The 17,089-nt window shown below is 38.0% G+C and overlaps 1 protein-coding gene across 1 annotated transcript in view; it reads left to right on the top strand.

Moving 5' to 3' along the window:
* FAM91A1 (family with sequence similarity 91 member A1) overlaps nucleotides 1-17,089 on the top strand; it is a 29,921-nt gene that overhangs the window by 1,912 nt on the left and 10,920 nt on the right. The window contains exons 2-17 of the mRNA XM_064442126.1: nucleotides 127-211; nucleotides 927-1,078; nucleotides 1,970-2,027; nucleotides 3,683-3,750; nucleotides 4,979-5,092; nucleotides 6,155-6,245; nucleotides 8,472-8,534; nucleotides 9,592-9,698; nucleotides 10,473-10,511; nucleotides 10,625-10,737; nucleotides 11,643-11,761; nucleotides 12,178-12,290; nucleotides 13,204-13,290; nucleotides 14,041-14,173; nucleotides 14,880-15,028; nucleotides 15,487-15,621. Coding sequence (XP_064298196.1) covers nucleotides 127-211; nucleotides 927-1,078; nucleotides 1,970-2,027; nucleotides 3,683-3,750; nucleotides 4,979-5,092; nucleotides 6,155-6,245; nucleotides 8,472-8,534; nucleotides 9,592-9,698; nucleotides 10,473-10,511; nucleotides 10,625-10,737; nucleotides 11,643-11,761; nucleotides 12,178-12,290; nucleotides 13,204-13,290; nucleotides 14,041-14,173; nucleotides 14,880-15,028; nucleotides 15,487-15,621 — 1,626 coding nt within the window. The remainder of the gene's footprint in view (nucleotides 1-126; nucleotides 212-926; nucleotides 1,079-1,969; nucleotides 2,028-3,682; nucleotides 3,751-4,978; nucleotides 5,093-6,154; nucleotides 6,246-8,471; nucleotides 8,535-9,591; nucleotides 9,699-10,472; nucleotides 10,512-10,624; nucleotides 10,738-11,642; nucleotides 11,762-12,177; nucleotides 12,291-13,203; nucleotides 13,291-14,040; nucleotides 14,174-14,879; nucleotides 15,029-15,486; nucleotides 15,622-17,089) is intronic.

Below are 17,089 nucleotides of genomic sequence, written 5' to 3'. Positions count from 1 at the left end.
TGTTGAACCGGGGGGCTCCCTGAGCAATGACAACTGACTGCAAATGTTTCCTCGTGAGACACTTTACAGTGGTTTGACTAAAAGGGGTTTTGTGCGTGTCAGCTAAAAGGCCTTTATGTTTTCAAGGGTCTTGGAAACTCTCAGAGGGAATATGAAAGGCAGGTCGTGCTCTATAGCATCCGCAACCAGTTACGATACCGGAATAACTTAGGTGAGTAAAGAAGCTAGGTAACTTCTAATTGCTACTCGATTCTTCTGTGTTGAAGCTTGTCTTTACTGTAAAGCTGCAAGAACTAGCCCTGTTCAAAGGTCCCTCCTTCCCTGAAAGTAAACACTTTAAAATGATAAAACACCAAGAAAAGTCTTGAATTTTGAGTCCATTTGGCAGCTTTTCTAGTGAAGCACTCTTTAAGGTTATTGAATTGCCAGGTGGAACTGAATTCCTGCCGTAGCTATGCTGCACTTTTCCAAGAAATTAAGAGGTGTTAACGGAGGATTGCACTAATAAGGCCTGTCACTAGATGAGATGCAGACAGTGGCCCTGAGTCATGTGAGCTCTTGGCTATGACTTGTTTGCAGACTTTTATTTTGCATTGAGTGCATTCATTTGTCTTCCCAAATTTCATGTCTTCCCAAGTTTCACTAATTAAAAGATACTTTTTTACAGCCTGCATGACTTCTGTCTCAATAGGCCACTTCCTGGTATCCTGTAAAATAAATCTGCATTGTTCTAACATCATCCTTAAAGGCTCTGGGAGTACTTGTGTCATATGTACAAATACTTGGATGCTGAATGCCCTGCATTACTCCTTTGTTTTTCATTTTCTGTCAATTGCCATTATACCATTCTAATCCTTTTGCTGTAGCACTTTTTTTTTTTAGTTGAACTTCATAGAACAGTGTAACTTCTTTTTCTCCCCTTGCAGTTAAGCATGTCAAGAAAGATGAACGTAAATATTATGAGGAGCTGTTAAAATACAGTCGAGATCATCTCATGTTGTACCCTTATCATTTGTCTGACATCATGGTAAAAGGTCTGAGAGTAACACCATTTTCGTATTACACGGGCATAATGGAGGTGAGTGCAAAACTGTGGCAAACAATATGTTGTTACCTGTCCTAGGGGTGTTGGTGATGGTCCTGTAATGTGATGAGGCAGTGTCATGTAGTATGTTAGCTTTTGGGTAGAGTATGCTAACAAGTAAGGAAGTTTTCCAGATAGCTACTTGTACCTGCTGTTTTTTCCGTTCTGCTCCTGTAAGCCTTCCAAGAGCTGGACTTTGTCATGTGGAACAGGGTGGGACTCATGCTGAGGCTAGTCTTCCTCTTTTGATGTTTGAGATTGTGACTCTTCAAACTGTAAAAGAAATTCTCATTCTGTTAGATTAATAAAACAAAGAGAATTTCAATTTTTAAAAACCAGCACATTTGAGCCATTATTTTTTGTTCTCATTCAAAAGGACACTTAACCATATTAGAAGCTTTTCCAAGAGCTAGAAGCAGATCCTTTTCTATGAGAACAAAGATGATTCTGTCATCTTTTCTGTCAGCACTCTGGCAACCTTCTTTTATTTTCATTGGATATCAGAAATGCTTTTTTAATTTTGCGTTTGGTGGTTGCAGACGTAATGGTTTAGTTGTTAGCTTATTCTTTTATCACTGTTAGCAATTCTGTGTGCTGGTGTTTCTTTTTTTTATAGAGACAGATACAGGATTTTTATCTTTGTTATTCTGTCAATCAGCATTCTTTGTAAAGCTTACATTAAACAGAAGTCCCTTTTTTATTTACTTAACTTATTGTGTAATGATTAATCAAATAATAGGCAAGTTTTATAAGGTAGCTGACCTTAATAGATTTGCCTTAAGTTCATTTTGTTCTTAAAAAAAAAAAAAAGCAGGCAGGATTTTGGACCTGCGTTTCTGAAATGACAACTTTCTTGTTGCAACTAAGTTTTCTTGTCTCTTTAAGGATATCATGAACAGTGAAAAAAGCTATGATTCATTACCCAACTTCACCGCTGCTGACTGTGAGTATTATCTAGTTGCATTACTGCTTTCAGTGAGTTGGAAATAGCGAGTGATTTTGCAGGCATCTCTTTGCTTGGACATAAGTGTGATAGTGAAGGTGTAGAAGCACTTAAATGGTTATGTTGAGGAGCGTGTGCTCTCCATAGAGAGTTCTGTCCATACAGTCAGCACTGGAATTGGGCTAGTTTGAGCACCGATAGGTACGGTGCAAAAGCTTGTGCAGCTTCTGTCCTTGGTTGTATTGCATTCCTGTTTGCTTGGGCTTCTGGGTGGAAAGTCTTACTGGCTGTTGTGCATCAGCAAGCTGAGCTGCTGGTCCTTTCTTAGGGCATTTTTTGGCATGTGTTGGACAGAAAGCTTTGGGAAGATGCTGACACTTCTATGAATTAGCATCAGTTTGGTTTGAGAGATGATGTACCAGAAAAAAAGAGAGAAGAGAATCTAGTATTTTGGCACTCCTGGATGTGCCAGGTGTTTTATTCTGTTTTCTATTAGACTGTTGTGGGTATGAGGTGGAAAGATTGCAAAAGCAAAAACATTAAACCTGGTGGAGGAGAACAGGGTAAGAGCCATAGCCTACTGATAAGTCTTACAGAGGAAAGTGCAAACTGCTGGCATAGGGAGGGTGTTAATCAAACCTGGCACTGAGAAGTTATTCATAGCTAAAGACTGCATTCCTCACCTTCTGTATGAATTCATATAGTTCTCTTTAAGGATTTTGTGTAGTCAGGTGAGGAGTAGCCTGCAGCTTTTGAAAACAGTTGAGTTTTTTGGTTTTGTTTTTAAAAGGATATTTTCAGTTAACTGTACTAATATGGTTCTATGTAATGTTCATGCTGGGAAAAACAGAAAAACTTTTTTATTCAGCCCCATGTAGCTTGCTGTGGAAATCTAGTGTTACTCAGAAGAAAGGTTTCCCGGGTTTTTTGAGGTTTGGTTTTGTTCCCCGCCCCAGCAATTCTGTTATTTTAGCACCAGCTGCAGGTCAGTTACTGAAGTATAATTGTTAAACATCTTTTTTGACGTCTTGCCATAAAAACTAGCATCAGACTAGAAAGTTGGACTTAACCCTTATTGTGTCTCAGTTTTAAAACTAATGACTAGTTTTCCAGTATCTGTTCATAGTACCTTAATGGTTGAAGGGTAGAGATTATAGAATTAGATTCTGATTCAGTTTAACTCAACTAGATTTTAATAATTTTCCTTAGAGGCTTACATGGTGTGCTCTAATTCTTAGAGTTCTAATCCAGTGCAGGGTGTGGGACTTACTAGGGGGAGGAGAAACTTTTGACCAAAATCTGGTGCAACTTTAGTTCTGTTAATTTGAAGCATAGTTATTACCTCATGATATACGTGTAGGAGAGAAAGGGGTGGATTATTCCCTGCTACCTCATGACTTGAGAGATATGAGGTATGGGGGTTATTTTAACCTGTGCAGAGTAGATGAATGGGGATTGATTCTGGGTTTAGATGCATGTTGTAATCTATCAAATACAGTTAAAACTGATTTTAGCTTCTATAACTATCCTTTTATTTTGGGAAGAAAAAGTAATTAAATATTATTTTAGATGTAGGTCTGATTCTTTGAAGAATGTTTTATGTATCTTCAGCTTAAACGCATCTTAAGAAAAAGAAAACATTGCTTATTTTTCAGGTCTAAGACTTCTTGGTATAGGAAGAAACCAGTACATAGATCTAATGAACCAATGTAGGTCTTCAAAAGTAAGTCTGTCTTTAGTTTCCTCTCCCTTTCCTTCTCCCCCGCCCTTCCCCACTATTATTTCATAGGAAAAGAAGAACGGAATAATTTCATGGATCTGGCTAGTTTAACAGTATGGCTAATTGATTGGGACATAGCACATTGCTGATTATATTGTTTCCCGAAGTTAACGAAGAGCTTTTTAATTTAAAATCAAAGCATACTAAAGAAAAGGATATTCAGCACTATGTGTCGTCCCCCCCGCCCCTGCACACTATATGTGCATACTCTATAGCACCAGTTAATTCATGTCTCCTGGCCAGTATAAACATGGAATAATAATACTGGTTCTGGAAGAACTGTTCTATGTTTTTATGGGTATAGCTGAGATCAGAGTTTATTCTGGGGCAGTCGTCCATCCAGCTGTAAATTTTTGTAGTATGTATGTTTTTCTCTGAGGCAATGGTAATGAGTCTGAACAGGCATCCTTGCATGTGAACAGCACGTATGGAAAACATTGTAATGACTGTTGATGGAAGTAGGCCCTTTAGTTTGCAACAGTTCCTTTCCTTCTTCAGGAAACTCATAAGTGCTCTTGCAGTAGCTTCACAGTGGTCCTTCAGAAAAAAGTGTGCCTACCTAAATAGGACATTGGTAGGGTGAACCAAAAAGTAATGGCTATACAATGGAAGAGAAGCTATTTAGGTCGATAAATAAACAGTATCTTCTGGTTTTTCTTTCTTGGATTGAAATTCACTGTACTTTTTTAGCACTGTGCTTACTGAGAATGTGGGGTACATTGTCTTTGAAAGTGAATAAAATATAATCCTAAATTATTTTTTTTAAGATCATTGAACTTCTTTAGAATACCCCATTTGTATACTTTGTTTTCTGTGCTCTCTTACCTGTCCACATTAGAAAATGTCATCAATAGTTTAAATTTGGACTTGATCCTGATGTGTTTGAATAATGTGGTTTTTAATTAGTGACACATACAGTGTGAATGAAAATATGGGTTTATGGGAAGGCTTAACAGTATCAGTTGTAAATAATTTTTCCTTCCCATTTTTGCATGATTTGGGAGAGGAGGGAAGCTTTTACTAAATGACAAGTATTTGTGTGTATCCAGTCTGTGAATATGTGGTACTTAAAAATGGATTTTTGTAAAAATCAGTTTATATAAAGGTAAATGGCTGACTGCACATGTGAAGTGCTCTTTATTACTATCTCAAATGGACTGTACCACTGCAGAAATTTTTCAGAAGGAAAACTGCTCATGATCTGTTACCTGTGAAACCCGTGGAGATTGCTATAGAAGCTTGGTGGGTTGTGCAGTCTGGCTACATCACTGAGGATGACATCAAGGTATTTTAGTATGGATTGCATCTCTGATTTTGGTTGAATACTGATAGTCCCTGAAAACAGGGGCTTCCCTTTGTGTAGAATACACAAAGATCATGTTGCAGGTCTATAAGAACTCTTTTATGGAAATCGAGATTGGAACTGATGGAAATGGTGGTGTTTTCTTTGTTGACATGCTCTGTCCTTCCCCTCCTTTTGTATTTTATGCATTATGTACAGTGCTGAGGTGGTTTTGCATCAACCAATCTGTGGTAACTAATGTGCATGATAATGTGCTTTGTAGGGAACAAGCAACAAAATATGCTTTCTTAAATTTTGTATTTAAGCCCTGAAGGTGAAGATTCAGTCAAAACTGAACTGCCAGTATAATTAGAATCAGAATGTTAGTGGACTCTTTTTGATATGTATTTTCATTGTTTCTGCTCCTTGTGCCTCGTTTTTGTCATTGCACATGAAAACTTGTGAGCTGACTTAATGTTTCATCCTCATTCTACTTCCATTCTCACAGTTTCTTTTTACAGTCAGCTAGTCATTTGATCTGGATTTAATTCCTTCTTTGTAAGTCTTTTGTTTAGACTGGAACATATTTAAAGCAGTGATGGAATCTTTTTTTGGCTACTATTTGGAATATCTTAGGCAGCGGCTGCTTATATTCTCACATCTCACCAACCCAGAGTAGTTAACCTGGAGCATGTTACTTTGACATTGTAATGGACCACTTCCTAGAACGGTTCTAGCTGTGTGGCTGGACACTCAGTATGGCAGTTTTAAAGAGCAGACCTGTCATACTGTGGACTTCACTTGCCAAATACCTGTGCAATTAAGTACTGTTCCTAAAGCATGCATAATTCTGTGCAGGGACAAGAGTAAAAAAATTTTAAGACTTTAACAGGGACTGCAGTGAATTCTTCAGTGAAAATATTTTTATTAAGAACATGGGTTACTTATATTCTTACATTACTTATGACTGATTTGAGGCTGAAATGTTTGGGATTTTTTGAGCGGTATTAAATAAGTTGCATAGACTCATTACTACAAAAGACTAACATGATTTCTTTTACCTAGATTTGTACTACGTCGGAGAAGTCTGCTATTGATAAAATAATTGATTCAGGTCCTCAGCTTGCTGGTTCATTAGACTACAATGTAGTTCACAGTAAGTTTTTAATGAGCAATCCTTTTCTGTTTGTAGATCTTGCTCAGTAAATTCTGACAGTCTTGTCTTAAAAACTAGGAATAAAATGGGATGTAGGCAGCTGAAGCGTAAGAGGAGGTGGAGGAAAATACTCAAGAGCTTGCACAGACTGCAGTCTGTATCTTGTAAATGGTTTACCAGTGAGCCATTAGCAGCAGTTGTTCTGTTATTGTTTGATTCAACAAATTCTTTCATTAGAAACTGTCAGTAAAGATTACGGGGGAGGGGGATGTAGATGAGGACAAGAAAAACTAAAATTTAAAATGTCAGAATTGGTAATCCTGGGTGCTAAAACTTCACTCCTTGCTTTTCAAAGAAGGAGAATTTTTGTGATTCTTTTTTTAATACTGTTTGAACACCATAAAAATGGGGCTTAAATCTAAGAGGCTGTCTTGCTTCTCAAAGGTCTGCAACTGTTACTGAAAAATAGTGAGCACGTGTCTTCTTGTTTCAGCATAACAACTATAAGATATAGACAAATCATATTAGGCAAGGGAGTACAAATTCACTGACAAACTCCTCCTTGAGAAGTCAGTCTGTAAATGCTTGGCTTGCTACAAGCAATTGACCTGTGTGCTGTACTTCTGTTAATAAATTGAAGCAGAATTCCACTGTCTGTTACTGAAGCAGAAAAACCTAATAAAACCACAAGTGGGGTAGGTGAAATTAAAGCTCTGGAGTCGACTGGAAACAGTATAGGGCTTAAGGAAATCTGAATTCAGAAAACATTTATTGATCTTCCTCTATACATGGCCTGGTGTTGCTTGTGGAGAGGGTTACAGCTCAGGTTTAGTAGGTTTAGAAGGATCTAGTATATGTTTCTACCCTAACTCATGGGTAGAAAAAGAACGTACAGTCAATTAATATAATGGACTGCCAGTAGGATGGGATTTTATGGGGAAAGAGGGCTGTTTAGTCCAAACTATGATGCCATCAATACATTTCTGGTACAATAACTAAGAATGTATCAACTACGAGAGCTGAATCTGAAGGACAGTGAAAAGCACCCTTAGCGTGATGATGGCTTGTAATGCCACCCCAATCCATTAAAGCTGGTTTGTTGATAGGTATTGGTTTGCACAGCTGAGTATGTGTCACCGCACATGCTGAACAGTGGTTGTACAGTATGAATTCAGGTTAGTTGTTGGTGTATTTTATTCAAGATCTAATGGGGGGGGAGTGATTTTACTATATATATTATAGATAAATACCTATATATAAACACAGACTATAGCTGGACTGAGCTGTGTATGTGAAACAACCTGACAATTTCGCTTCATGTATTTAATAACACTTTGCCTGAGGGTTGTTGGCACACTTCCAACATCAAAGGAATCACTGACAATAAATTTGGCTTATTTTATACTGTGTAATTTAGCTGTATGCTTTACTATTAGAGTACAGCTGTTACAAACCTTATACTCTAAAGAGAACCATGCTGAAATGTTTTGCCCTTCCTAAAAAACTTCTCCCTGGCTTATCTACTCTGCAGGACTCAGTTGAGATGCTTAGTGCTCAAATCAGGCTCATGTGGGGAAAGTGTAGTTTAAAATCTACCATATTATCATCCTTATTGTAAGCAATGTCCCGCTGTATCTGCTGCAGTTTTGCTGACACTGTTGAACTGTCCCAGAATTTATTTTTACAGTTGTGTAAAAAAGACTTTCGGTGAAGATATGTGGGAAGGACATGTGAGGACCATCAGAACCGATGTGATTTAGTTTGTATCCATGCTAAAAAGTGTGTGACTTCCAGCCTGAGTTAGGGCAGGACCAAAATGTAGCCAGTACCCTCAACTGACAAAACTAATTCAGGACAATAAAACCCACTTCTTGACAGTACAGTGGTGATGGTGAAAAAACGAAGTTAACATTTAGGTGGGGACACACTAATCTTTGTCAAATGTTGCTGCTTCAACCTGTGGTTTTTCTGCTGAGCTGAGTTGTCCTGAAAGTACTTGTAGAGCTCCAAGTTTTCTGCATCAAGTAAAGAGCTCTGTTTTAGGGTGACACCTGCTTAATATTAGATGTGGTTTACTGATCCATGCATTGCAAAGTAATACTCTACTGCAGAGGCTATTAGGAAAAGTTACTTGAAATTCTGAATTGGCTGATGGGGACGTCTACAGTGTATCATTAGTATTTTGGAAAATGCTTTTTCTAAAATGATGTGCTTTTATTTATAAAGGTTTGTATAACAAAGGATTTATTTACCTTGATGTACCAATATCTGATGACAGCTGTATAGCAGGTAAGTAAATATTTAATGGTGTTAAACCCATGTCGTCTTGGATTAATTTCATTTATCCTGTAGTTGTCCGTCTTGGAAGCTGCTTGTCTGTGTGTATGAGTTTGCTTAAACAAAATATTTGAGCTATGAAAATTTTTCCTGACTGAATGTTTTCAACCGTATTAAAGCATTGGTTTTATTGTGTATAGGATTTATTTCAACTTGAATTCTTAGGTTATTTTGTGTACATATTGAGGTAAGATGAGATTCTTCTAAAGATTCATAGCATGAATCAATAAGGACCCTCCTGCACGTCTGATGAAAAAGAATAGTGTAGAGAAATGTAGTTGCCTTGCCAAAAGGATGTGGGTTTTTGACTCCTATTTTCTAGACAGATGCAACTTTTTTATAGATACCAGTTCCATCCTTCGCGGTCTTGTCATCTCAACTATAGTCATGCGCTGAGTCCGGGGACTACGTAGGAGCTTAAACTAGCACAGCATATGGCTGCCCTTTGAACAATGCATTATGGTATGCTAGGTCTCGGAGGTTTCAGAATTCAGCATAATCTGCAAAGACATAAATCTCTTGGACCCTGGCCATGCAGAAGTACCTGTCATTGCTGTAGTAGAGATCAGTTAAGGGAAAGTCCGTTTTGGGAGGAAGATAGCTTTGGGAGTCTTAGTTCTGGAGTATGTAGGTGGGGTGGTTTTTTTGGTGTCCCGCTCCAGTCAGAGCCATGATTTAATCTCCATCCACAATACAACATCATTTTATGAGCTGGGTGACTGGAAATTATGTGTAGTGGATGAGCTGGAGACTGTAAGGCTTTGATGTGAGGTAGAGTGGGTTTAGTTTTTATAAGAAAACACATTGACCACCATTACAAGGAGTGGGAGAATTTTAAATACCATGTATGGTATCTTTAGACTTTTATTATTTGTGACTGGATAATCCTCAAAATTAAAGGTACCATGAAAACTAAATAAGGGTAAATTTATTTTTCTGTTTTTATGCAGTTTCGGTTTAATAAAGTAAGTTACCAAATTGTAATTTTGCAACTAATTATTCTTTTCAGTGCCACCACTTGAAGGTTTTGTGATGAATAGAGTGCAGGGTGATTACTTTGAAACACTCCTGTACAAGATATTTGTTTCAATAGATGAACACACTAATGTGGCAGAGGTAAGTAAAACTCACCCTGTGTTAGGCAGATAGGAAAACCTGAAAGGGCCCAAAGTGCACTGCTGAAAATACTTAAGGCAGAGATATGGACTGATATCAAGTGATCTTATTTAGAGGTATTGCTGGGCTTAAGATCCAACCTGTTTCTTTTAATATTGAGTGCAACTTTTATAGGCTTGAAGGACTACCTTCAATTCAGTGAAACAATTCCATCACCTGGAATGAATTTGCACAAGGGTGACTAATATAGACTATTTTATACAAGCTAGAACTGGAACAGAGTCTGTTTTCCCACCACTAATGAGATTGGTTCTGTTTTGCTAGTGTGAAATAAAAAATAAATTTTTTTCTTTGGCCGTGAAAACATGCAGGGTGTAACTTTTGCATAAGTATTTATAATTTTAATATGAGAAATATGTTTTCATAAGGTTTTATTTGCAGACTTGGTGAATAAGCACCTGAAAAATACCCATTAGATATATCTGGTGTTTGTTTTCCTCTTTGCATTTCTTCTGATACGCATGATTAAACTAGAAATTACACAGTGGAAGATAATCTCATATTTCTTTTGCATGCTTTCAAGTGGGACAATTCTGAGATTTCATACCCCTTTATATTGCTTTTGGTGAAGACACAATTGCTCTTACTGGTGCAGACTGGGTTTAAAAATAAAGAAAACCAACAAAAAGATGCTGAAGCCCACAAGTGGTGAATTACCCTGCATTGTGAATACTGTATTGTTGATTCTCTTTTTTTCTGCCTTTTTTTTTTTAGCTTGCAAACGTCCTAGAGATTGATTTGTCTTTAGTAAAGGTATGTGTGTATAATGCATCTGTTGAACATGATGTGGAAAGTTCATTGTCCTGCAACCTGGTTTCATACAGCAGTTCCTTATTACGTGTATGTGTGTTTGTATATTTCTTCAGAATGCTGTGTCCATGTATTGTCGGTTAGGCTTTGCTCATAAAAAAGGCCAAGTAATAAACCTGGATAATCTTCATCCATCGTGGAAGAATGTTCCTTCAGTAAACAGACTAAAGTAAGTGTCTCCGTTTTTTCACAGGACTTGTTTTTCTCATTGAAGAGAAAGCTAGAACCAAAATCTGATTGTAAAGCTATTGGTTGTGTCCTTTGACTTCTGCAACAACTAGTCTCATTTGGCTTTCTAATGTATATAATGGTGCAAGAATGCTTGATCTTTTTAACCTGAGGGTAAGGGGTGGTAATTTACCCTGTAAGTCTAATGTACTACTTTTACTGCTGTTATTTATTACTGAATTTTTGACCTTTAAATGCCTAGTTGTTCACTTTTGAAGCAGACAAGCGTACATTTGCTTTACACTCCTGGGGCCAGAAATAATAGCTGTTACTGTGCTAGTTCAGAGACAATGTCTCTTGGCACTGCTGGCAGTGAATGTGGACATAAAGTTTGCTTGCTTGCTTGCTGTCAGGTCCAATTGCAGTTCTGTCATTGACACTCTTACATATATGTATATCTATATCAAATACTGGGAAAGTGATGTTAACACCAGTCAACAAAGGGTTCTTCAGATTGGAGTGCCAAGTTGCATTAATTAAGAATTGTCAGGCACTTCTAGTTCAACATCTATTAAGTCATCTAAAAGGACTGCTATGCCTGAGTGTTCTTTAATGCTAATTCACACTGTAAGAACAAAGTGAATTTCTGTTGGATTCTTCATCAGCAATGGTGGTTTGATTTTTCAGATCTCTCTTTCAAAATCTGGTATTTTCAAACCCTCAAACTTTTCTGCTGAAGCTAAAGCAGGTCTCTGAGGGACATCAAGCTTGACTGGTTTAGGACTTAGATGTATTGAAAGGCACGTATGGGGTGTGTCTATGCATGGACTACTATTACTGGAAGGCAGAGATACTCCTCTGGTGCTAGAGTGACCAACAGATGTGGATTTTAATTCACATTAATAGGAGTACATTGGACCCTCAAAAGATGCTGCTTTCATGGGACAGTGGGGAAAACAGAAGCCCTATACAGGAAGCTGGGTCATCAGCCACAGATACAGATACCAACAGTCAAGATGATCCAGGTTAGCACTAACAGTAAATTTTAATACATTAAGGTCAATTATTTTTATATGTCTTGAGTGCCATAGGCTGTAAAGTGGTCTAGAAACAAGTGAAACAGATTGTGTAGATCCTTTCTTCATATGGAATATACAGGTGGTGGGGTGGTGCCTACTTCTTGGTTTAAAGTTCTTCAGCCTCATCTTCAGAAGAAAGCTGTTTGGCTAATCTGTATTCTGGATATCAATTGCTGTAAAGATACCAATTTCTTAATGATGTTGATCAGTAGTTTAGTAGTGATAAGGGGATTCTGTTCTACTCAGTATGGTGATAACTAATTTTCTTTCTTTTTTTTTTGAAAAGCTTTCACTTAAACTTGATGATTTTATTTTTAAATAAAACACAGGTGGTCATATATTTTCTTTTTGTTCTCTGTCAGCTGAAACAGCCAGTGTGAGCAGCCTGAATCTGTCTAGCGGACACACAAAGCGTATCGCCTTCCTGTTTGATTCTACTCTCACTGCCTTTTTAATGATGGGAAATCTTTCACCAGTACGTCAGAACTGTTCAATATATTATGCCAAGAATAAATACGCAGAGCTTTCTCACAGAATCACAGGTTGGAAGGGACCTCAGGGATCATCTAGTCCAACCTTTCTAAGAGCGCAGTCTAGACAAGATGGCCCAGCACCCTGTGCAGATGACTCTTGAAAATGTCCAACATGGCCAACTCAACCACTTCCTGGGGAGATTATTCCAATAGTTGACTGTTCTCACTGTGAAAATTTCCCTCTCATGTCAAATTGGAATCTCCCCAAGAGCAACTTGTGTCCATTCCCCCTTGTCCTCTCCATGGGACTCCTTGTGAAAAGGGAGTCTCCATCTTCTTTGTAGCTACCCCTTAAGTCCTGGTACATGGTGATGAGATCCCCTCTAAGCTTCCATTTCTCAAGGCAGAGCAAACCCAGCTCTCCCAGCCTATCCTCATATGGCAGCTTCCCAGTCCTTTGATCATCTTGGTGGCCCTTCTCTGGACCCCTTCCAGCGTGTCACATCCTTTTTGTAGAGCGGGGACCAGAACTGTACACAGGACTCCAGGTGTGCCCTGACAAGCACTGAGTAGAGCGGGATGATGACTTCTTTCTCTCTGCTGTTGATGCCCTTTTTGATGCAAGCCAGCATCCTGTTGGCCTTCTTGGCCGCAGCAGCACACTGTTCGCTCATGTTGAGCTTCCTCTCCACCAGGACCCCCAGGTCCCTTTCCACAGAGCTGCTCTCCAGCCAGGTGGATCCCAGTCTGTGCTGCACTCCTGGATTATATACTTTGACTTGAATATAATACAGCTGTAATTATTTTTAGAACTTCTGTATTGTTGGTTGTTAAGAAATGCTTTTGCTTAAATAAAACTTCTGCTTGCCCATTACATGCTCAAAGAATTAAAATAGTTTTGTTTTGCTGTTACAGAATTTGAAAAGTCATGCAGTCACTATGTTTGAAGTTGGGAAACTGTCAGATGAGAGTCTTGACAGCTTCTTGGTGGAGCTGGAAAAGGTAATCTGTTACATATTTGATCATATGCTTTTTCAGTGCTTGAAGTGTAAAGGAGCAAAACCCCCCCAGTATTTTCATTGTGTAAACCTGCTTATTTAGCAATGCAATGATAAGAACCTAAGTGATTCAGGTAAAATGTTTCTTATTCACAGCATTTATACCTCTAGTGACTTTCAAGGACACACCATGCACATACATGAATGTGGTCAGTCTGGTGAGGAAAGTGAGTTTGTGAAGCTACGTATGCCCGAGTCTGTGTGTGTACACACCTGCATCAGGGCTTGTTCAGTGGCAATCACATTCTGTTTAGAAAGCTGGTATGTTTCTGAAAGTCTGCACATCATTTTTGTAGGAAAATTTGGCCATTATGTGCTGGGAAGTTTAACTCATCCACTTTTTAAAAATACTTCTGGAAGGACAACTGTAGAATTAGGTAGGAGGATGGCTGTTGATTGCTGTATCCTTTTATACCAGTCAGGATGACCGGACGTTTAAATACTTTTTCTAAAGACTGAGTTGTAGCTCTGATTTATAGATGTTGTCTTTGTATACTTTCTGACTGTTTGACTAGCGTGGCCAAGACTCACTTTTCATTTAATAGTTGCTATAAATCACCTTTGCATAAAAGCTGCAGGGTTGTTACTCAATTACAAAGCTTTAAAATGCTAATTTGTTAATCTTCCTCTTGTGTAATTGATGCTTGTGGAAACAACATGCTGCTTATATGCATTTGTTTTGCTTCTTGTGTAGGTTCAAAGCACAGGCGAAGGGGAAGCACAGCGGTACTTTGATCATGCACTTACACTGCGAAACACAATACTGTTTTTGCGGCATAATAAAGACCTAGGGGCACAAGCTGTACAGCCTGATCAACCAAATAACGGTACTGTGAACACTTTTGAGGAAATTATTCTAAGTTTGTTTACTTAACTGGCATGGACTCAGCTTTCTGATTAAGCTGCTATTTCAGAAAGCGATCTGCATCCTAGTTTAAAAATATTTTGAAGCCCAAACATTGCTTTTTCAGTATTAGCTGAGCCTGCATTACTGAGTTTGCCTGTTGAATGACAGATTTGGTTGCCAAGGCTTGGACTTCACATCCAAAGAAACAGATTAAAGCATAATGATCTTAAAGGTCTTTTCCAATCTAAATGGTTGTATGATTCTAAATGATGGCAAGACAAGCTGACTTGCAAAAGAGATTCGTTTTCAGAAGCATGCATTTTGAAACCATAATAAAGAAGTCATTATTTTTTCAGACACAGTTCTGTCAAAGAAACATTTTTCAAGGCTGAAAGGGAGTGTATTCTTAATATAATGGGGATAGATTTTTTAAAAAAAAAAAATCTAACCTAACTTCCTCAGTATCTCTGTGCTTATTTCCTGGGATCACTTAGTTGGTGAGGAGCAAGCTGTAGTGCTAAAGTTATGTACAGATATATTAAAATTCTCCCCAATAATTTAGAACTTAGTTGTGGAAAATATTGTATTTATGGCTTAGCAGGGGAGAATGGAAAATCTGAGATAATATGTTGGGTTGTATGTTCCATCTCAGGTGATAATTTAAGAATCTTACATTTTCAACATAGGGTTTCCCTTGGACCTCTTACGATGTGAGAGTTTGCTTGGCTTGGATCCAGCTACCTGCAGCAGAGTTCTCAACAAAAATTATACTCTGCTGGTTTCCATGGCACCGCTCACCAATGAAATTCGACCTATTAGCAGCTGTACGCCCCAGGTGAAAAAATACTGGTCTTTTTCCCCCCTGCTACCAAGTAATATAATATCTCTTAAGCTCTGTTTTGGATACATCTGTTAGATGTCCCTTTTAAAGAGACTCAATTATTGGTGTGAAGAATATTATTGCAATTAATCTAAAAAGAAGTGTTTAATGAGGGAAAAATGGGAATACTTAGGAAAAATAAGTTTAATTTATTAACAATTTATCAGTTCAAGTAGACTCAATGACAGATATTTTGTTCTTGAATTTATATTAGTAGAAAATACCTTACTGTCTTCTTTCTGTAGTCTTGCAAAGTGCCTAGAATATCATCAGTAGCAGAGTAATACATTTGAACTCCTGTGCTGCAAAACTAGGTTTTTATTTCTCTAAAACTGTTGATTCTTAAGTTGACATTTGTACATATAAAGGTTGCAATATTAGGTTCTTTCTAATTTCTTGACTAATCTCTTCAGCATATTGGACCTGCGATACCAGAGGTCAGTTCAGTTTGGTTCAAGCTATATATTTACCATATAACTGGACAAGGACCGCCCTCTCTGTTGCTCTCTAAAGGAACACGTCTTCGAAAGCTTCCAGACATTTTTCAGGTAGTGTATGCACGGATTTATTCTCCCTCCCTTCCCCATACATTTCAGAGAGATCCTGTACGCTATTCAGAGGTAATGGTTGAAGCCAGAGGTATAATGCATTGATGCATTTTCTAGAAGCAAGTTTTAGGTAGCATCTCGTTTTGTTTTCTTTCTAGGTTCTAAAAAGGAATGCTATTTATGTCTCTCTTCTTGTCACAATGTGACTCTAGTGTATTTGCTGCCACCCCTTTCAATTTTAGTGTAAAATGTGGTACAGCAGTCATTGTGAATATAGGTTTGTAAGACCACCCTTAGAGTTACAAAGATGTAGATGAGCTATATCAAAAGATAGAAACATAGTATATTATGCTCATTCTAGTATTATATAAGAAAGGACACCTCTGCGTACAACTTTGCCAGGTTTACAAGATGGCTAAGATGATCATTTCCAGTTTGTCCACTGTAGAAATCTGTGATAGAGACTTTGAAGTTCTAGATTGTAATTTTCCATACAGCTTAAATGACAGAATAATTTAGTAAAGGTTGCACTAGGTTGGACAAAAGGTCTTCCTCAACCAGTAGCCTGTCTCTAGCAGTGGCTAGAAGTAGGAAGAATAAACACAATATGTAATACTTCCTCTTAAGGCCTTTCCATTCCTTCCCATGTTCTGGTCTGGAACTTCCTGAGCTGTATGTGATTTTTGTGTATATAGAGATTGAGACTGGAATTCTTGTCACTGCAGTGATCAGTTGTTCTCCTGAATTCCTTCCAGCCTTGAATCCACCTAACTTATTAGTATCTATACAGTGCTTTGGCAAGGAGTCCCACAAAACAGTGCAGGCGATCGACTCATGCCTGAAAGACTTCAGGTGCTGCCTTCCCCCGTTCTGTCTCTGAGATGCTAATAAGGCCAAATGTGCCACAAAGGAGTACTGTTAGGTATTCTGTATGCCAGGCAAACCTAAGTGGAAGTGGCCTTGGCAACCTCTAAAAGTTGAGAGGTTGAACCAAAAATTGTTGTATCTATTGACTTTGATTTGAAATGTTGCAGATGCTTAGCAGTGCTTGGGTCTTGTGGCTCACAATGGAATTTGTAAAATAATATTGTTCAAATTTGAAATTGCAGAGAGGCCTCTACAGTTTTCATCTCATCATTCTGAGTAGATACTTGAGCTAAATATATTAGAATGGTATGTAGGGGTGTGTGTTCTTCCATGTACCTACATCAGCAGTCGTCTCTGGCTCTAGGATTTGTAGATGTATTTTCCATTCCTCAAACCTCTTTCACATGTCCCTGTCTTTTCTAGCTTGAACATATTTTATAGATACTTCTATTTCTAAGACTTACTTTAAGATAACATAGGATTAAGTGAATCACCTTCTGGCAAAGAAGTCATTTTGTAAGGCCATTGGTGATGAGGTTGATTCAAACCTTGGTCTGTCATTAGCTGAGACGACTGGTAAGTGTATGGATTGTGTGCTTGT

Source organism: Phalacrocorax carbo, chromosome 2 (genome assembly GCF_963921805.1).
Source record: "Phalacrocorax carbo chromosome 2, bPhaCar2.1, whole genome shotgun sequence".
In the NCBI taxonomy this organism is placed as follows: domain Eukaryota; kingdom Metazoa; phylum Chordata; class Aves; order Suliformes; family Phalacrocoracidae; genus Phalacrocorax; species Phalacrocorax carbo.
This window is presented reverse-complemented; position numbering and strand designations above follow the sequence as displayed.